This window comes from Tremella mesenterica (genome assembly GCF_000271645.1).
Source record: "Tremella mesenterica DSM 1558 unplaced genomic scaffold TREMEscaffold_14, whole genome shotgun sequence".
Taxonomy (NCBI): Eukaryota; Fungi; Basidiomycota; class Tremellomycetes; order Tremellales; family Tremellaceae; genus Tremella; species Tremella mesenterica.
In genome coordinates this window covers 365847-385705 of record NW_006711238.1, presented here as the reverse complement: position 1 = coordinate 385705, position 19859 = coordinate 365847, and the positions used below count along the sequence as shown (strand labels likewise).

Sequence of the window (19859 nt, the reverse complement as noted above, 5' to 3'; positions counted from 1 at the left end):
ATGTTGATGGAAACACGGAGGATGAGATTTTGATAATGTTGTACGTTACATGTGAGATTATTTCATTGTCAGATGGTGTGAACCTTCGCTCACGTCAAGATACTTGTATATACTCTATCTTGAAATTCCATCTTTCACATATTGACCAGTCCCTGTGAATAAATCAAGTCATTTTTAGACAGCTCAAACCCCGCCCAATACTCTCTCTTCACACTAACTCCTCACTCATCATACTAATCCTCACTAATGGAATCCCAACACGTCGTTTGATAAGCGGTCACCTAACGGGGAGATCACTGTTGATCGTGAATCGATACCTCTACATTTCCCAACCTTTCCACATCCTTCCTTCCATTCATTCAATACACCCTCACCCTCATTCCTCATTTCTCATTCTTTCCATTCTAGTCCGAATGTCCCTCAACATCACTATCGGACCCTCATATGACTCGTCTCTCACACACACGATGATGATACCCGGAAAGCAGGAGAAAAAATGAAAGGAATTCTGACAGGGGTTATGAGAACCGAAGAAAGGATATGTTTCAACGAATCAGAAAGGAAAGGTAAGAATTGTTTATCCATCAGTGATATAGGTATATAGGTAATAACCGATCATTTCTTGAGGTATCGAATAACATCCAGGGTTTTGTCTTCTTCTGAGTAGTTGACTCGTTGAACTTGTACACCACTTCACACTTTCGAAAATAAAGCCATTGAAGTTGTAGGCCGATCTGAGGTTTCAAAGCAGGTCATTTGAGAGCCATTTGTGGAGTTGAAGATCATCATTCTGATTTGGAGATTTGGAGATTTGGAGGTAATCCAGGAAAGGATCAACACGGTGAGTTATACTATTTTCATCACTTCCAACCCTTGTAGTCACCAACTATTCTTGAAAAATACACTGCAGACGGAAACGTTCTGCACTCCATAACTGCCACAACCTCCCACCTTAGCAACTACGATGTAGGAAATGAACCATATCGATGTTATGCTGGGGAAATTGGTGAGGGAATTCGGACTGATAACCAGTCAACAACCTTTCTTACATCATGTTCTTACTCAGGAAATGGCAACAACAATCTGAAAACATACAATTAGCCATCGTCCTGGTCATATTCAGTATCACCATGTTAGGTGTTTTTTGTTTGTTTGGGAAATTACAATTAGACGTGGGACCACTTATAAAAGCTGAAATTCAAAAGGATCATAATTGATTACGAACGGGATGCATGACAGTACATTTCGCAAGCACAGTATGGTACAGATACTACCTACGTCCATTCTATTCTCGAGTGCGAGTGGTGGTGAGTGAAGGGTTTGATTTCGAAAAGGGGGTTAAGATGAGAGCGGAGGAAGGTAAGATAAGAGAGAAAGTTAAATACACGAGGCCGTTATTCTTGTCCGAAACCAAGAGTCTCTTCCACGGCAATGGTCAATTTCTGTTCCAGCACGTCATAAGATTTGTAAGCTGGGAGATCTACAAGTTAGCTATTGAACAAAAGGCAGCGAAGTTAGCTGATGTAGTGCTTAAAGTAGGTGAGAGAGGGAGGTGAAAGTGGAGATTTGATACATTTGGCGGAACACTCACCGATTCGGTTGAAACAAGTATGACTCTTCGGCAATTGAGTAATCTCACCAGCTTTCTCAATGGTAAACCTCCTCGGTCCATCAGACCCTTGTAGATCTTTGAACCCATTGACGGGGATTCTCGATGTACCAGTGGTGAATTGAAGGAGACGCGACTTGCGTTCCGCAGGCCAAGCCTTGACGATCTTCCAGAACCACTCGACGACTTCGTCAGAGGGGTTACTAACCTGTCAGCGGCTATCCCGGAGCCAACGAAGAATCAACTCACTATCCTCTATAATCGGTATGCTTCTGCCAATCATCCACGTCAATTTCAGACATTCCCCCAATGAGAAGCTAGGCTTTAGTAATGCGGACACAAGGTTCCGGTGGAAAACTCACCTCCAACTCGCGCTCGTCGAAAACATTGATCAGCTCTTGAGGAATGAGCTCGTTAAAGCCGCTCATGAACGCTTCGAATTGTTCGGCGACGCGTCTCGAGATTCTGTATTCGGTGACGAGGCTGAAGAGTCAGCATGCTGTAATGGTCGCAACTCCAACAAGTCGCTTCGAGGAGCATAATGACAACGAGGAATGGTGATGGGGGGTGAGGGAGACAATGGACGAAGGGTGTACTGCATGACGTAGAGGAAGGAGCAGTGAAGAAAGGACAGAGGCACAGACTCACTCGACATATTCCTTCTTGTTCTCCTCCGTCACCTCAATATCCCTACCATTCTCCTTCAAATCAACCGTCACAAGCTCTCCGAAATGTTCTTCCGAGATAGAAAACGTATCCTCAATCACATCCGTGATATCATTCTCCAACATCCACATCAACCCACGGAATAAACCCGCATCGACCGATTCCAAATCTGGAAGAGAGATTTTCTTCTTCAATATCATCTTGTAAAAAGAGACGATGAAGTAGGCATCAAGGAAACGACGATGGAAAATGCCCAGACCGACCACACGACCAATGAATTTGAAGTAGTTCAGATGCTCTGGGTTCACACCGGAGTTAGGGTTGATTTGTAAGGTGTAATTGTCATGTGCGGAATATTCGAACAAGCAATAAAATGGGTTGAACATTTCGTGAGAGAGCAAGAAGAAGAATTCTCTGCCATGTCAGCTGATTGTTCACAACCACATGAGAGCTGACGCACCTGGAAAGACCACCATAATCCAATCCATCTTCACCTTCAAACTTGATCATGAGTCGTTTCTTTAGATCATTAGGAGATTGACGCATAATCTCAGTATAACTGCCTTCGAATATATTTTCCCGAGAGACTTTAATGTGACATTGTCCGGTGTTGGAGCGCAGAGCGGGTTGAGATCTAAAGTAAATGAGTTTACGACGGAAGTCACGCTTATACTGAGGTACATTCTGGTCCAACGAGGACGGAAGTCGAGGGTCATCCCAAGTGGTAGTCTTGGTGTTGTGATCGACAAAGTAAACTCGGGCCGTAGAAGTGAGTCGCATTTCCCATCCACTGGGAAGAGGGCCAAGTTGACTAACGGTTTGAGGTTGGACAGACAGATTACCCTGACCAGGTCCGATGACTCGAAGAAGTGTCTGGCGACGAGGGTCGACCCATGTGGTGGTACGTGTGTTGTGATCCACAAAGTAAGGTCTTCCTTCTGGGGTGAATCGTTGTTCCCAACCAGCGGGGAGTGGACCAGACCCAGCGGTGGTGACACCTCCAGTGGTCAATGGCACCGCACCGCCACCACCTGTGGCGGGAGTGACAGGACCCGTTTGCTGAGGTTGAACGTCGAGCATATCATCGGCAAGGGTACGTTGATTGTGTCTTGCACGAGCCTCACCGGTGGAGTTGGCTTGTGTGGCGGTGTTTGACGAGACGTTGTCACTGGGTCGGTTCCAAGTGGTGGTACGAGTGTTATGATCGACATAGTAAGTACGAGCCAAATGATCAATACGTCTTTCCCATCCGGGAGGAAGAGGTCCAAGCTGGTCAGAATGAGAGTCAAAATGATGACCTCCAGGTGTGGTGGCACCGGTCTGACCAGTGACGGCAGCTTGAGAAGTCGGGTTGACGACGGGAGGACCTGTCGAGGCGGCAGCAGCAGCGTTGGTCATAGGAGGTTGTGATAATGAAGTAGGTGCAGCGGCGACAGCAGGTGTAGAAGGTTCGTTTGAGACAGAAGGACTGTCAGGTTCGTCGGAGACAACGTTGACTGGTCGAAGTTTATTTGCGGGACGTCCTGAAGGTCCTGCAGAAGTGTTGAGACTGACCGCAGATCCATTGTTGTCGGGAACAGGGAGGGTTGGAGGAGGCGCGGTCTGAGGCTGCGCTGCCGAAGCGGGGGCACTTGCGGCAGGAGTGCCGGTCTGAGTCGAAAGGTAGACAATCAATTTACCATTGACAGCGAGGTTTTCCGAACCTTTTTTCAATTCACGAGTGAGCATTTCTATCATGTCAGTTCAAGGGCACGATGATTTTACACAAAAGTATCAACGTGACTGACCTTGGCCACCCAGTTCGAAATCGATTACATCAGAAACTTTGATATTGATAACACCTAAGAAACCCTGATCATTCTACGTTGTGAGTTTGCAAACTTTCACTTTCACGACCTACTTACCTTTCTCTTAAACTTCCGTTGATCGAAAATTTGTACAGCGACAACGGAAGAATCTTTGACGGTACTGTTCCATCAGTCTCATTCTTCCTCTCGGCTAAGTTCTCTCTTACATATCGAAATGTCTATGAATCAGCATACATACATCTTGCATGAAATAATAGACCTACTCATTCCAATAGGGGTTCAAAGTCCTTTTGATGACTGAAGTCGTGTGAATCTGCTCTCCATCCACGGAAACTAGCGCAAAGGGATCTGGCAGACGGAGAATATCTCGTTTGATGAGTGAATCAGCAGCGACGACTGACATGTCAGTGGATCCCTCATAAAACTTCTCATCACTGAAGTCTAACGCAGAGTGGATGTCTGGACTTGAGACCAGGTTAAGATAAGTCACAGGGACTAGGTGAGACACACGTGGGAAAAAGGAAAGGAAGATGAGACAACTCACTGGTTATACGTATAGTCCGAGACCTATCATGTAAAGCATTCATCATTATGATAGAGTTGAATAGACAATATCGACATGCGCAATATACAACAAATGGATGGTCAAAGAAGAAAGCAAGTGTCAGCTTTCAATGATTTGTCACCCAATCACCGACAACCGACGGGGAAAGCGACAAAGGGAGGTTCAAGAGGTGGTGCAACGTTGAACATGATGATGACTCACAAATTTGCTCTGTCAGGCTGTACCATCTTGTCTACTCCACTCTTTCTCTTCTACCGTAACGTCTATAGATGATGTTCGTCGATAGCCAGGTGACTTGAGAGAAGGGACAAAGATGTATGGATACAAGGATAGATCCACAAAATGGTCAAAAGGAGAACGAATGCTTGCACAGCAGGCAACAGTGGCGGCGACGTCAACTCGTATTATTTTCACATCTTTTTTGTCAATTAATCCAACGGGTCGGCGACCAATGATGCCGGTGGTGGTTCACAAGATTACAGCTATGCATCGAACACGCTACTTGCGACTTGGGTTGCAGCGTGTAGCATGTAGACCCAACGCAGCGTAAAGTATTCATAGCATGTAGCATGTAGCAACATATCTCTGACAGTCTTTTGGACTGACAATAGCGAGCATTCTCTCTTCATCGTGTGATCGTCGTCACGATAAACCCCTGGAACAAATCTATTCCACCCCCCTTCCCCCAAGCCAAATCCTTTGAGCAAACACCCTCACTCTGCAACCGTCTCCCCTTCCACTTCCTCCACTCCATCCGCCATTGTATCCTCTTCCTCTGTCGATCTCAACTTTCGCGCTTGCGCAAAGAAAAGTTGTACCTGTGTATTTGGCGAAATATTTTCAATGGAATAATGATTACCTATCTCGTCAACCTTCTTCTTACCCCGATACGAGTCAAGTACTTACCTCTAGGAACACGGAACATTGATCCGACACCCATGACGAAACTAGTACGATGTACTTTGACATTGACGGCTCCTGCGATTACATAAAATATCTGATTGTCAGCATGGCATACACATGTCCAAGTTGCAACATGACTCACATAGGCATTATCTTTTGAATGTTTACCTGGTTTGATACCTCCCACAGGGATGTAAATTACGCCAGCAGCGATGAATTGTTCCTCCCCGAAGACTTTTTGGTATAAGAAGTGACCGCCTGGTGTTTCGGACGGCTTGGGACTGAGTCTCGATTGAGGGAATGCGATACCTGTAAGTGAGTTTGACCCACCTCTACCCGTAGCCCGGTACGAGTACGTGACATGACCGAGGACAGCAAACAGATCTTGTGAGCAAGGGCATTACGTCTGTATCAAGGAAGTTATAAGAGTGGAGAACGGAGGTTGTATATAGCGAACGACGCATGGCTAGGAGACCACTACTCACGTCTCTTCGCCTCTGCCCCAGATGGATAATCCTTCACTATCCCAATCGGATCAGTCTGATTGTCCCACCCCAGACCTTCTGGCTCTGCAACGTCGGCACTTTCCATTTTGACGCTTTGACTTCTTCCTGTCCTACTCGGCTTATAACGTGAAGAAAGAGGTTCAGGAACTTCCTCCGGAACTTTAACAATCTCCTTGATGATAGCGAGTTTATCTCCTCGTTTGTACGAAAACTTCTCTCCTCGCCACCAGGCCAGGGGTGCGAAATGTTTTCTACCTGATCGACGGACAATGAAATCACCGGAGACTCCGTCATTATCAGCTATACGTGTCAGCTTGACTTCCGGCTATCTGTTCTGTATCTCCTGACAACGGCATGCTCCTCTCCAGTCACGATTATTTTGTAAATTTTCAGTTGAGTGCTACGCTGAGCTTTGTAATGCTTATCTATCACACCGACGGGGAGAGGAATAAGAAGAAAGGGACGTGAAGGACTCACGATCATCTTCCAATTCCGAGATTCTCTTTCTTATCGCGTGTTTTTCCTGACCCAGCACACGACTGATTGGTCCTCTTTTGACCGGCATCTTGGTCTTTCTACTATCTCCTTGATCTTTCTTCGACCTAGCACGTTTTCTCCCACTTTTCGAGCTTTCCGCTTGAGGTTCTTGCTCCTGTTCCTGCTCTTCCTCCCCATCCTCCATCTCCTGCTCGTCCTCCAGATCCATATCATCCGGAGCATCACCGTTGAATCCCGTAGGCGGATCATCAAATTCCGGTTCATGACCTGTATCATACATGATACTCCGACCTGCAGCATCTTCGTCATCACTTTCTTCAGTCTGAACCGTCCGTTTGTTCATCATTGACGATCTGTTGGTTTGATGTCTTGCGACCTCCGGTTCGACCTCGTCGTCATCTGAAATCCTACGCTTTCGACGGGACGGAGGGGGTGGCGTGTCATCAGGTTGAGACACATATGTAGATTCGAGTTCATCAATCCCCAATTCGGCTTCAGGGGGAGGAGTAGAGGATGACCGTCGAGCTCGGTTAGCAGCGGTGATAGATTTGCGAGGACTCTTGTATGGTGAGTTCTTTTGAGGAGAAGGGATATCACCGTATCTCACGCTTGGTGAAGCGGGTGGTAGTCTGGATGTTTTAGGTAATCTGACAGAAGGTGGATCTGAAATTAGCTTAGTCTGTCTTTCAAAGAGAGATACTCACTGTGCTTAGAGAAGAAGGGAGGTGGTGTGGCTATTCATCAGCATTTGATCAAATTTCTCAAGATCTGTAGTAGATAGAATCTCGAGGTAACGAGCATGGGCAAAAGATATTGATTGGGCCAAGCTCATAAGGGGCCCTTGACGGACTAAAGATAAGTAGACATGAGGCTAGGAATTCACTCCGAGCTCATGAGAAAACCAGACGAGGGTGGTATCAACATTTCAGAACGAAAAGTAACTCACCCCGTGCCAAATCATCCTCATCGCCCAATAGATCCTCAGCGAATGGATCATCATCATCATCAGGGACCAATTCACTCATTCTTCCTCTCCTTACTGTCCCAACGCTGGTCACTGTACCAGGTGTATCAATGATACTTTTCCGTCCTCTAAAAGGATGTTCCGATGCTGGAGATTTGAAGAAAGCGTCTGGATCTTCGAACCCATCTGAACGTCTGGGTACATTTGTGGGCATCGGAGCTCCCGAACGACTGTTTGTGTCAATTTCGACACTTAAAACACCCCGTCATATCACCTAGAAGCTATGTTTCTCTCATCTTTCCCATTACATATGAAGCGCATAAGTAGATGGGATAGACCATGTCGCCGAAAATTTGAAGAAACACGGATGAGTCTCTCCTCTCTTCTCTTAGGCCTCCGGGAACGATGTTCACCTTCTATTTTCACTCCCGACACTTTCCCAGACATCATATTCATTCTTCACAATGATAGAGATAAACTTGAATCAGAGAAGAACAATTGACTCACGTGCCAACGGCTTTAGGTTGAGCATTAAATGGAACGTAGGCTTTCTCAAGTCTTGGACGTCGGGTCCCACCTGGAGTCGTCTGGGTCGCCATCTTTCACGAGTGTATCACTTCGTTTTCTTTGGGAATTCTTGTGTATCGGTATGCTTCGTGTGCTGGACGAGCTAATGAGGAACGTATGAGCTGATGATGCAAGTATTCCAATGAGTGGTGGCTGGGGAGGAAAAGATGGAGAGAAGAACAGTAGTGGGGTTGTTTACACGCGTTGGGACGTGGCGAATTTGAATGTGGCACTTTTATGCGCGTAGGGATAATCCTGACGGAGCTCGAATTAATCCCGACGTAAATTTGGCCATTTCCCACAAATCTCGTCACAACTGGCGAGGATCCCTGCGCTTTGTCAATATTGAGAATTATTGAGATGTAAAAGGTGTAGAGTGATCCTACACAGTTCAGGATGCATAAAATGCAGAGAGATCAGTTGAATCATGCATAGGGAGCCTGCTACAATGGCTTTCGGACCTGTTTCGGATTATGTGATCCCCCCCTTTAAACCCAAAATATCACTTTCGGACCACTTTCGGGCGTTTCGGACGCGTTTCGGAGCTGTCAATATGCATGATACACCTGATTTCTCTGCATTGTATGCATCCTGTACTCTCTAGGATCAGTTTACATCTTTTACATCTTGATAATTCTCGATATTGAGTGAGTGTAGGTATTTGGGTAACTAGTGACGGGATCCTCGCGGGTTCTGACGAGATTTGTGGGAAATGGCCAAATTTACGTCGGGATTAATTCGAGCTCCGTCGCGATTATCCAGTTTCGCCACTTTTATCAACAACCTTTTCTTCGCTGCAGGCTATCTGTCAGTGGGGAAAAGGTGAATGTGTCAGACGATTATGTGTAGCATGTAGCATGTAGCATATGTCTGAGGACTTGCCTATGAATATGTGGCTCACTGTACATACAGATATCAGCGTCTGACAGGAATTCTTTTACCTCACAGTGTGGAAAGCTTGAGGGTCAGGTCAGAAACAACAACAGTTCATCCACTTGCTCTGATAACCTCAAACCCAAAATGGTGAATGCATATGTCTCTACTCTAGTATAATACCTGATTACCCATTCAATCTATTATAAAATGTCCTTAGACTAAAATCAAGGGATATCATACAGTACCAGTAGGCTTCAAAGTCATTGCTATATCTTTTGCTAACCTTACTTTGCGCAACATGATAGCAACGATCACGCCACCTGCTATCAGCCCCCGCCATCTTTAGACACGACGATTACCATGCCAGTGTTTCAATTCGATCAACAACTATGATGTTACTGGGGCCAGGCAGTCCTTATAAGCCTTGTGGCATGGGGTCAGGAGGCGATGAGAAAGATCACTCACTACACCAAGCAAACGCTGCAGACATCCACCAAGCAGACCTCAATCCTACTAGTATATCTCCCGTCGCTTGCGTACGTGTAGTAACGATCAGAGATGAACAACACACCCCTAGAACAGCAGCAATTTGTGTGTTGAGCTGGAACAAAGCTCCGGCTACAGATTGTTCGTCGCTTCTATGTCAGCTTCATATCGGGCATCTGGTTAGAAAACCTACTCTGAAACCAGATTGGAGATCATGATGTTTCCTAGACAAACGGTGCTGCAGAAGTCAGGATCACTCTTCCTCATCGTGGATACGTCACTCAGATATAACAAGCTGAGCTGGTGATGCAAGAGGAGTAAAACCAGGCAATTGATGTGGAAAACGAAAGCAAGGCAAGAACCCAATGAAGAAGTCTGTGACTATTACGTACAAATCTATCCCCGGAGGGAATAAAATCAGAGCCCAGAATTCACAATACCAATATCTTGTTCCACGAGGCTCAACGGCTAGTAACAGCGAGGTTGATCTAAACTCAGCTACCTCTCATAGAAAGAGCCACGACTCACCCAGTTGCAATACATCCCAGTACGATGAGTACAGGTGCGCGGAATCTAGGCGCCAGATACATGACTCCGCCCTGTTGTCTCAGCTTTTCTCCAGAGGACATGAGTGACAGGCGGATAGAAAGAAAAGAAGCTGTTTACTGATCACTGTAAAAGAACGAGTGGCCAGGTAGCACAGTAGAGGAGCGGGGGCAATCTTCAGTGACGAGCGAATCAAAATGATCGTAAAGCCGGGTCAACTGGTGGAATAGGAGGCAAGCTAGAGACAAAAACTCACAGCTGCAAAAAGGCCTGTGATATTGGACGGCAAAAGACGTATAGCGTTTCCCAGCGCATCCAAACCCTTGTAATCTTGATAAAATAACGCCAGGGTGTACAACACCGAGAAAGCAGAGAACATTATACAGAATGCCGTCAAATTGATGGCCGTAAGTTTCCAACCATGTCTCGAGAAGAGGGAGATCTTGATGATGGGTGGAAGGGTTGTACGTGTTTCGAGGTGATGTTCCCAGAACCCGAATATGATGAAGAGTAAGAGGGAGAGTACGAGCATGACGATAATCCCTGCAGCTGTCAATCTGCAAGCACACAATGTTGAAAAGAAAAACAGCGATTGAACCAGAGTGTGAAATGAGCAGCTTAGGAGACCTAGGTTACAATGTGAAAAACTCACATGGCGTTTTCCACCCGGATGCAACTTGCCCGCTCTCAGTGATAGAGAAGGACAAGAGGAATACGGCAGTAGTCACCAAACCTCCTCCGAGCCAGTCTATCCGTCTGTCACCAGCTTGTGCCCGAAGGAAACGGTGATCAGATGGGATAATCCAGAGACCGAGCAGACAAGGAATGGCTGCGAGACCGGCGATGATGTAAAACAGATATGCCCATCCGTGTCTGAATGTCAACAGATAATCTCATCGATCCCCTCATCCGTCGAGTCGGAAGGGGTACCACACTTGTGGAGAATGGGAGTCGCCACGACGACAGAACGAATTGACTCACTTTCCCAAGTCGGCTACGGCCCCTCCTAAGATTGTACCCGTGGTGGAACCCACAGGGGCACCAAGACCAAAAGCTGCAAAGGCGACGGAACGTGCTGGTTCTTTACGGAAAGTGACGCCGATGATACCGAAACCGGCTGGAGAAGAGATGGCCAAGCCCAGTCCGACTAAAGCTCGTAGGACGCAGATAGCGATGAGGTTCTGAGGTCAATCAAGTGCTGAAAGGCATCCACAGTTCTTTGGAAAAGGGGACGAGATGAATTCAAGAGAGGTGGGGTGGATGAACACATCAGTGTATGTATGAGAGAAAACCCACACGGATGACAGCGGATAAGATGGAGAATACAGCAGCGACAGCCAAACCAGAAAGGAAGAGCATTTTTCGTCCGTAGAGATCTGCGAATCTACCAGACACCATCAGGGTGCTACGTCATCAGCTTTGAGTGAGAATTGTATGTATTGATTGACTGACCAGCCATAAGTCAGCGTATAGGCAGATACGACCTATCATGTCAGTACAACGGGGCTTGCAACAGGGGAACAAACACAGCGGACTCACCCATTGAGTCTGTAGTTGAGAAGTTCCCAAGTCCTCTGCGATCTTTGGTAGGAGTAGAGTAGTGGCTGTGACACTTGCTGTCTGCACATGAGCTCAACCTTTCTTCCCTCCATGATCAACATCTTGAACAGGGCCTATGGGGTAGATTGTCAAGCATCAACGTATGTCTCACAGAAGGGAGAGAGTAGAGATGAATAAAAGGAAGCTCAGACAGTACTCACGGCGATAAAATAAGTGAGCATGATATTTATGGCAAGGAGTACCATCTTCATTTTGCTAAGTTCGGGAAGTGACACATTCCTCTCATCCGGTGGAGGTATGGCCACCGAAATCGAGTTGGACACTTTATGAGATACGGGAACATCCATTTCGTCCTGAAGATAAGACGACCGTCAGAGAGAAACTCATGGAGACTCACAATGGGAGAAAGTCTCGTGATGGACTGACAATATTTTTCATCTTGATCTTCTGATGGGGTGGTATCGATTCTAGGATAAATTTCCAATTGGCTCATCGCCGTCTCAACTTTGTTCTTGGAATGTACGAATGAGAGGTGCGAGATGGGTGTGAAGAGTCAGTTTATATAGTCAGCGACTCGTGTTAATCTCAGTGAGACTTTTCTAGATTGGTCTGGACCATGGACCATTTTGAGATCTTTGGGGTGGAGGGTAGGGCATCGTTCTGAGCATGAGCTAAGAGGACGAGTTTGGTGATGGGGATGATTGGCAGATAAGATGCAAATCACATCGGGTGCATTGAAATCGGCCATTCGGCAAATCACGTGTGCACGGACAACGGTCCGGCCGTCCGAATCCGGAATGATACTCCATAGTCGCAGGTGGAGGTCGATGGTTGCGCGATATGGTGTTGTGGGCAGTAAGTTTGCAAAACTAATCAAGAACAAGTACATATGGGCAAGATGTGCTACACATTACTCTAGAGAGACATGGAGAGATGTCATCAAAGTTGTATATTTTGAAACTTTGATGGTGTCCGCCATCGATAACCTCACAACCCTGACCCTTATCGTCCCCTTGACGACACCCCTTAATCAACATGTCTCCTACTAGCGACCATGGGTTGCCTTGCTGACCGTATCTCAGTAACAGCTCGTCTCATGGTCATCATGACCCAAAATGACTCCTCTGAATACTATATAGAATGACCTTCGACCCTTGTCTTTTCTTCAAGTTCTGTGAACTCGACAAATTCTTACACAACCTCGCTCTGGTAGCTTTTACTCCATATACACACTTCAATACTTCTTCACCTGTTCAACTTCCACATCAACAATCTCTCAATAACTCACAATGCGTGTCGTTACCATCCTCGCTACTCTTTTCGCCCTCGTCCCTGCTGCTATGGCTTTGGCTCATGGAGAAGTTCCTGTTCATGTTGCTGTCCGAAGTGACGGGTGAGTGATTCCACCCATCTTTCACCTTAACATCTCACCTCCTCCACCTACCTACCTGATAGATCTTTTCCTACAAACTCACCCTCACTCCTCGCCACCCCGGAGCCCTTCATACGGGGAGCAACCAAGGAGCAGAAGGTGATAGTGATGATGAGGCGGAGCACGAAGCAGATCATATTGCTGACCCTTATAGCAAAGGCGGTATCAAACACTTCTACAAGAAAGACGAAGAGGAATTCTTCAGGAAAAGAGCTATGGAGAAGAAACGTCGAGACCGTATCGATGAACGAGCAGCTGCGGCTGAACCCGATTCTGCTTTGTATAGCGATCCCGACTGGACTAGCAACCCTTTGTTGAGCGACAGCATCCCCGTCCAGAGCACCGAAGGTGGTATCGCTTCCTACTCAGATTCATGATCTGCCAGTATGAATCGGGCCGAAGGTGAGTTCTTTCGTTGACCGCATGACTTTGTGTGGTCTAACTGCCAGAGGTCAATGCTCGGCAATCATATGATCGTCCATGTCCACAAGACGATGGATGATTCGAAGATCGAAGGGTTTGCTTCATTGTAGGGCGGTGGTGTCGGGATGAGTGTAGCGCATGTAGCGAGTGGGAGCTTTACATGCATACAGTTTTGTGAAAAGCGTTATACAATGATGAAGGTGATATGGACAGATGATGATAGGTTGATCAGAGTGCAACTTTAAAACCAACTTTGCCACTGAGCGTGACCTTGAGGGTCCTCATCCACTTCATCTCCTGTCTCCATCAATCGTGTCTCTCAGAAGCTAGCATCTGCCACTTTATATGGCCGTAACATACGTAATACCGCAGTAGACGATCAAGCTCGTGTTAGAGATCAAAGAGTGAGAGGAGGGAGAGAACACTCTGACTCGGTTGGGCCAAATACGGGTCTGATTGATCATCCGGACATTCATCCAAATCGTCGAAATCTTCCAACATCCATCACTTCCACTTACCTTTGTCCTATTGTATCACCTTGCTCCGTCACCACTTCGTTTCTCCATCTTTCCCTCTCATCCCTCATCACCCTTTTCTTACCTTCAACATGCAAGGCGAAACCCCTCATTTAACTCATGCTCACCCATGGGCTCACGAATTCATTTGTTGCGATACTGAGCACGGCGCTTCCCCTTCAACCCCAAATCAAAAATCTTCTCTCTCTTCACTCCACCCATCCCCAGCTGTCCAACATCCAGTCTCAAACGCGATCCTGGACCACACTTCATCCCGAACGTCTCATGAAGATGAGGTCAATGTAAATGGGAAGATGGCTATGGGTGAGATGAACGAAGCTTGTCCGATGGAAATATATTGTTGTAATGATATTTATTGCGAAGCGGAGTGTGATGGAGATTGTACATCGGGATTGGAATGTTGTACGGATCTTACTCCACAAGCAGAGTGTGATGCTTGTGCTCATCATGAGGGTGTGAAGGAGGAAATGGGGGATTTGGAGAAATGGGCATGTACAGCAGAGGGATGTAAAGCTATACAGCAATATGTGGGTTCTTTCGCTTCTCTGTACTTTTCGTATGTTTCACTTCCTATCTGACTCTTGTTTCCCCTTTTTGAAGATTTTCCAATCCATAAGCATCGTCTCATCCTGGCCCCTCTAAGCTGATCCAGACTCCATGCTCGCTGCTGGAGGAAATCTTGTCTATGTGGGAACTGATCCAAACCAGTTGGAATGCTGCACTCAAGCCGATTGTGGTCTACCCATCATCGACCCACCACCTCACTCCCATCATACAGTCCCACAAACTATACCAATGCCTCTTTCGCAAGATTATCATTCTAACGTCACCGTTCATATACATCCTCGACATGTCCCATCCGACTTGGCTAGCCATTCTCAGCAACATATCCACGACGTCTCTTCGCATCAACATCCGTTTCCATTCAACACCAGCTCGACAACCCTGCCTACCCACGATCACCAACAATGTCATACATCTCCCGACAACATTTTAGCGACTACATTGGCTGCACATACTTGTCATTGGCAGAATTGTCATCAAGTCTTCGCTTCTATGCCAGACCTTTTAGCTCATGTAGCTTCAGACCACCTTGGCGCTCCTGGATTCCCCCCTATCACACCGATCGCCACTGCACCCGTCGTGTGCAACCAAAACCAGCCTGTTCAGTTGTCCACTCAGTCTGCTGAAGACCAACTGCTGTCTTGTTTATGGGACGACTGTTTCCCTGTTGAGACTCATCCTGAGCCGGCTCAATCTCTTCCATCATCCGACATAGACATGTCCGGCTCAAAAGCTCTATCTACGCAAATCGGACTCGAGACAGGAGTATACCCACAGCACATGTCACATCAAAACACGCACGAGCATACGAATAGTAACGGGGAACCGTTCTCCCCTCAGACGATACTTCGTCATGTTTTGGAAGAACATCTCGGGATCCCAGGGGAGATTATAGGATGGGATTCCGTCCCTATATCACCTATAGAGCTCGCTCAACCTTCCAACCAAATACCTCAACATCATCATCATTTACATTCCCCTCACTCTCATTCACATCCACATTCACATACACACTTACCAAGTAAATCAGAGGACCATTCCTCACCACTCATCAATCAAGTTCTAAAGAATCAGCTTGCCAACGCTTCATCTCGTCTGTTGGGTCATCCCACTCGTCAGAAGAATGACATCAAAGGGAATGGCTCACAAAATCAACTACCAACCCCAGAACCATCCACCAATCCTCCCTCTCCTCACTGTTCTCATATATGTCAATGGGCCAACTGTCATCATGACCCATTTGAGGATCCCGCGAGTCTCATGGAACATCTTACAGAGGTACACGTGGGGAGAGGAAAGGATAGCTATATTTGTCAATTTGGCGAATGTGGTCAAGAAGGACGAAAGTTCAGTACGAGACAAAAAGTTTTAAGACATTTACAGAGTCATACGGGGCATAGACCCTACGTGTGTCAGATATGTGATCAAGCGTTTAGTGAGCCGGCACCATTGGTCGCTCATATGAGGAGACATGCGAAAGAGAGTGAGTGTTATTCATTTTTCGTGACACCACAATTTCAATTATGATGCCATAAGAGGGGAAATGATCTGACGACAGAACCATTCCGGTGTGAACACCCAGGGTGCGGGAAAATATTTGCTATAGCTTCTTCACTAATCATTCACATGGTCAGTCTTTTGTCTCCCTTCCCTATGTCTCTCCCTACAGTACATCGAGAACAATATTTTCGCACGTTCATGAAGCCACCTGCTTTTCTCTCATTCCTCCCATTTGACGATCTCCATCAGACAGGACAACTGACCAGCAGCGCACGCATAGCGGAGACAAACCATGCATATGTCCATACTGTGATAAAAGATTTGTGGAAGCTTCCAACCTTACGAAACATATCCGTACTCGTGAGTGCGTTATTCGAAGATGATATCTCAGCTGACCGATAGACACCGGGGAAAAACCTTTTCATTGTCCTCATCCTTCGTGCGGTAAACGTTTCGCTCGACCGGATCAAATGAAACGTCATATGATAGTGCATGATACGAATAGAAAGCGTGTCAAAATATGATAAATCAGTATACAAGTATGCATTCAAGAGGTCTGTCGTGACAAGTGGTTTGACTTAGTTGGCAATGGCGGACGAGGGTGCCACATGCCACGTAAAGTGCCACAATAACATATATCGGAGATTCGGCATTTTTCCCTTAGGTCGTCGATTGTCGTCTGCTTTCCATCCTTGCGCGTGCACCAACCCACGGGTCAGTGTTGACTTTGCTCAATCCCATCGGACAGACCCAACCACCTAGTCTTCTTCATCCTCCCTCTAATCATCTGATATTCTCCCTCTCAGCTGATGCCTGACTGACCATAAACAATAGCAGTTGCCAATGTTTGTTTTCCCTATTCGGCGTTTGGAGCTCTTGACCGGTCAAGCCGCATGGACCCCAACCCCAACGCCCCGAGCGTCCTTTGAACAAAGGCCCCTTTGGAGCCGTTTTCGTGTTTCATCTCACGTTTTCCTTCAGCTAACTCAACATCTCCTCTTTGACCACTTCTTTCTCTTTCTCATCATTGACTTCGACTTTCATATTCGATCTGAATACTACTCACGCTCTTTTCAAACCTACATATTGTTGATACCTTTTTGCCCCCCTTTCGAACTATTTACATATCTCATAAACCTACATAGTGGATCTTTATAACCCAACACGAATCTCGAACCTCCTTTGACTTTCACCCTTATATCCCACTCTTCGTCATATTCCCAATATCCCATTCTATAACCATACGAAACACCTCAAACGACAAAAACGGACGAACGACGATTATACCAAGAGAGAATAAACGATATTCCTGTAGAAAGTTATAAGATAAACGCGAGAAACAACCATCACGAGCAATGTTGATTCGATCCCTTTTCGCCATCCTTCCTCTACTCCCACTCTCATTGGCAAGTCATCAGAATCCCAGACATCCTAAACGTTCTCATCACGGACTACAATTATTGGATCGAGATGCGGATTTGACACCTAGGAACGTGAGCTTATTGGAGGAAAGAGGACAGACGTTTTATGGTACAGGAACGTATTTTTTTGTCGGATTAGGAGCTTGTGGTCAGTATTCTAATGATAATGATTGGATGGTTGCGCTGAGTGAGTTATTTCTCCTGTTTCTATCCATCTCCTGTCAATGGATGGTTGCATATGAATTGGGGTGGTTTTGACGGGTACATTGACTTTTTGGGGGTATGGGTATGAAGTTCGATGGTCTCGTACATCCAAATCTCCAAGGGTTGCTGGTGGTATAGACAAATTTCTCCATACTGAAGGTCTTTGGAATTCTATCAGGTATCAGGAGAAATACGTTCCCAGAGTATGGAAACCCCTTCAGAGTTGGATGGCCTACCAACACAAGTCTATGCGCGTCTAAGAGTCCTTTGGGTATTGAGAGTCGTCCTGCGTCGATGTTCATCTCCGTTAGATATGACGAGCAAGGAATTTGGTTTCATTGGTGGTGACGAGGAATGAAAAGATCAAACGCTGACCTACAGATTCATTAAGTTATGGCGGTGGCTGTGAGTCAATTTTCAGTTCCTCAAAATGTCTACCCAGTAAATTGACGCGTAGATCCTGGACCTCAATGCTTCAAATATATTTGTATAGAAGCCAATGGTCAGACCAGATGCGGTATTGAAATCCTCGGTCAGTTCACATTCTGTTGTTACTTTGCAAGATGATTGGAACTGACAGAGGTCAGATGAATGTCCGACGTGTTACAATGCTGGAGATCTTGATCTGTCTCCTGGACTCTTCCAACAATATGCCAATACGGATGCTGGAACTATTCAAATGACTTGGTGGTATCAGGATGATGTGAGTTTAAATCAAGTTGTTTCCTCATGTCCTCTTGGTTTCTTGTCGTACTCTCCTCTTGTCCTCTTGGCCTCTTGGCCCGTTCTCGGACACGCGTATTTGTAGACGTTATTTTCTCCATCGTCAAGGCCACGATTCGCATCTTACTGTATAACCTCTTGAGACCAGTTTCTGCTTGGACCTTGAGACCTTGAAGTCATATCGAATTGACGCCGAATTGCATACTGACGCAACAAGGGCCCAACATCGTCAAACACCCCAACACCTACATCCACATGGCAACCACCAACCTCAACCTCAACGTGGCAAGCTCCCACTACGTCCAGTACGACAACTTGGTCACCTTCACCATCCTCCACCACATCGACCACTCCGACATCCACCACATGGTCATCAAGCACAACAGCACCTCCTTCTACCATCACATCGTCGACATCATCATATTCTTCCAGTTCGAGCAGTAACAGTACCAACCCATATGCCATTATCAACAACGTGAGCGATACATCATCCAGTGTGAGCGCGAGCGCCAGTGCAAGTGCCTCATCTTCAACCGATGGAGACACGGGAGAGACGCCGCAAATCACATACGAGGTACAGGGGAATTTATTGTTGATCAATGGCCTCGTGGCGAATGTAGGGGGATTGATGGTCGCTGCTGCGGGTGGAGTTTAGAGTGGAGGAGTGAGTGATAGGGTGGAGTGATAGGGTGATGTTATAGTGTCATTGAGGGGAGATAGTGAAGTGAAGGTGTGGAGGAACGTCATTGAGGATCGGGTATCCGTGATGACGTAGATTTATCTTCGGATGTATGAGACGTTTACTATTCCCCTGGGATTAACCTGCGGCTTGATATACGATCCCTCATGCTAAGTGATCCGTACTCGCCCTACAACTCATGACTTGCTGCGTGCGCCATGTATGTTCATGTTCCGATCTGCGATAGGAAGCTTGTGGCATTTGGTTGATCTTTGTCTTTGTCTTATCTTCCTTCGTACTGCGAGTTTTGAACGGAGGTATTTGATAGTTCGGAACCGATAACCGCAGAATAACGCCGCAAAGTACTTCCACTGCGCGCTACGCATCTTCTCCATCTCCGGTCGCGGTCCGAAGCCGGAACGCTGTACGTTTTCGGTCTTCGTCTTCTTCTTCCTCTTCCTATCGGCATCATGTTCCTTCTGCCCAATATCCATCGGACCAACTTGATCCACAGGGACCATGGATCCACAGAATATTGACTGACCAGCGATTCGTTCGTTCCGCAATGAAGACCGCCGGGTGCTGAAACATCCCTTCAGTGACCTCCACTCATTTGACCATACGTCCACCTGAAGATCTTCCTTAAACTGCGTATGAACCCCATGATCGACGTCAAGACCTTTGAACGTGTTATGAATTATCCCTCCTCATCTTTCAAATTTGGGTTCGAGATCTACCTATAAGCCGGATTACCGATTCATTTCCATTTCTTTAATCGACCTATTTCCCAACTCAATCTCCGCCCGAACCTAAGGCACTTATG

The 19859-nt window shown here is 46.4% G+C and overlaps 8 protein-coding genes across 8 annotated transcripts; 4 read left to right on the top strand and 4 right to left on the bottom strand.

Moving 5' to 3' along the window:
• Positions 1-496: 496 nt before the first annotated feature.
• TREMEDRAFT_65394 (uncharacterized protein) lies at positions 497-1217 on the top strand (the record flags this gene model as incomplete). Its single annotated transcript, XM_007007544.1, has 4 exons — positions 497-566; positions 740-841; positions 911-1006; positions 1033-1217. The coding sequence occupies 4 exons, from the start codon at positions 497-499 to the stop codon at positions 1215-1217; spliced, it is 453 nt and encodes a 150-aa protein (XP_007007606.1).
• TREMEDRAFT_40836 (uncharacterized protein) lies at positions 1216-4994 on the bottom strand. Its single transcript, XM_007007453.1, has 12 exons — positions 4850-4994; positions 4628-4650; positions 4347-4479; positions 4290-4301; positions 4180-4243; positions 4063-4135; positions 2736-4005; positions 2258-2689; positions 1972-2092; positions 1859-1926; positions 1592-1812; positions 1216-1480 (listed from the first exon to the last, which is right to left on the bottom strand). The coding sequence occupies exons 1-12, from the start codon at positions 4873-4875 to the stop codon at positions 1395-1397; spliced, it is 2529 nt and encodes an 842-aa protein (XP_007007515.1). The 5' UTR covers positions 4876-4994; the 3' UTR covers positions 1216-1394.
• A 367-nt stretch (positions 4995-5361) lies between these two features.
• On the bottom strand, positions 5362-8118 carry TREMEDRAFT_70107 (uncharacterized protein; the record flags this gene model as incomplete). Its single annotated transcript, XM_007007598.1, has 8 exons — positions 5362-5507; positions 5555-5645; positions 5694-5860; positions 6037-6357; positions 6535-7218; positions 7260-7289; positions 7502-7749; positions 8027-8118. The coding sequence occupies 8 exons, from the start codon at positions 8116-8118 to the stop codon at positions 5362-5364; spliced, it is 1779 nt and encodes a 592-aa protein (XP_007007660.1).
• Positions 8119-9196: 1078 nt separating this feature from the next.
• TREMEDRAFT_70106 (uncharacterized protein) lies at positions 9197-11901 on the bottom strand (the record flags this gene model as incomplete). Its single annotated transcript, XM_007007597.1, has 12 exons — positions 9197-9282; positions 9428-9597; positions 9642-9686; positions 9841-9936; positions 9977-10047; positions 10251-10537; positions 10647-10867; positions 10976-11175; positions 11291-11399; positions 11447-11478; positions 11534-11614; positions 11755-11901. 12 exons carry the CDS (start codon positions 11899-11901, stop codon positions 9197-9199), a joined length of 1545 nt encoding a protein of 514 aa, XP_007007659.1.
• Positions 11902-12579: 678 nt separating this feature from the next.
• On the top strand, positions 12580-13586 carry TREMEDRAFT_72364 (uncharacterized protein). Its single transcript, XM_007007596.1, has 3 exons — positions 12580-12947; positions 13141-13388; positions 13436-13586. The coding sequence occupies exons 1-2, from the start codon at positions 12695-12697 to the stop codon at positions 13302-13304; spliced, it is 417 nt and encodes a 138-aa protein (XP_007007658.1). The 5' UTR covers positions 12580-12694; the 3' UTR covers positions 13305-13388; positions 13436-13586.
• A 430-nt stretch (positions 13587-14016) lies between these two features.
• On the top strand, positions 14017-16572 carry TREMEDRAFT_72363 (uncharacterized protein; the record flags this gene model as incomplete). The annotated part of the gene is made up of 6 exons (XM_007007595.1): positions 14017-14226; positions 14254-14472; positions 14654-15992; positions 16068-16138; positions 16279-16369; positions 16412-16572. The coding sequence occupies 6 exons, from the start codon at positions 14017-14019 to the stop codon at positions 16531-16533; spliced, it is 2052 nt and encodes a 683-aa protein (XP_007007657.1). The 3' UTR covers positions 16534-16572.
• Positions 16573-16995: 423 nt separating this feature from the next.
• TREMEDRAFT_72362 (uncharacterized protein) lies at positions 16996-19223 on the top strand. The gene is made up of 5 exons (XM_007007594.1): positions 16996-17617; positions 18016-18039; positions 18092-18166; positions 18222-18337; positions 18575-19223. The coding sequence occupies exons 1-5, from the start codon at positions 17365-17367 to the stop codon at positions 19010-19012; spliced, it is 906 nt and encodes a 301-aa protein (XP_007007656.1). The 5' UTR covers positions 16996-17364; the 3' UTR covers positions 19013-19223.
• Positions 19224-19233: 10 nt separating this feature from the next.
• Positions 19234-19557, bottom strand: TREMEDRAFT_65386 (uncharacterized protein; the record flags this gene model as incomplete). The annotated part of the gene is made up of 1 exon (XM_007007543.1): positions 19234-19557. One exon carries the CDS (start codon positions 19555-19557, stop codon positions 19234-19236), a length of 324 nt encoding a protein of 107 aa, XP_007007605.1.
• Positions 19558-19859: the final 302 nt, after the last annotated feature.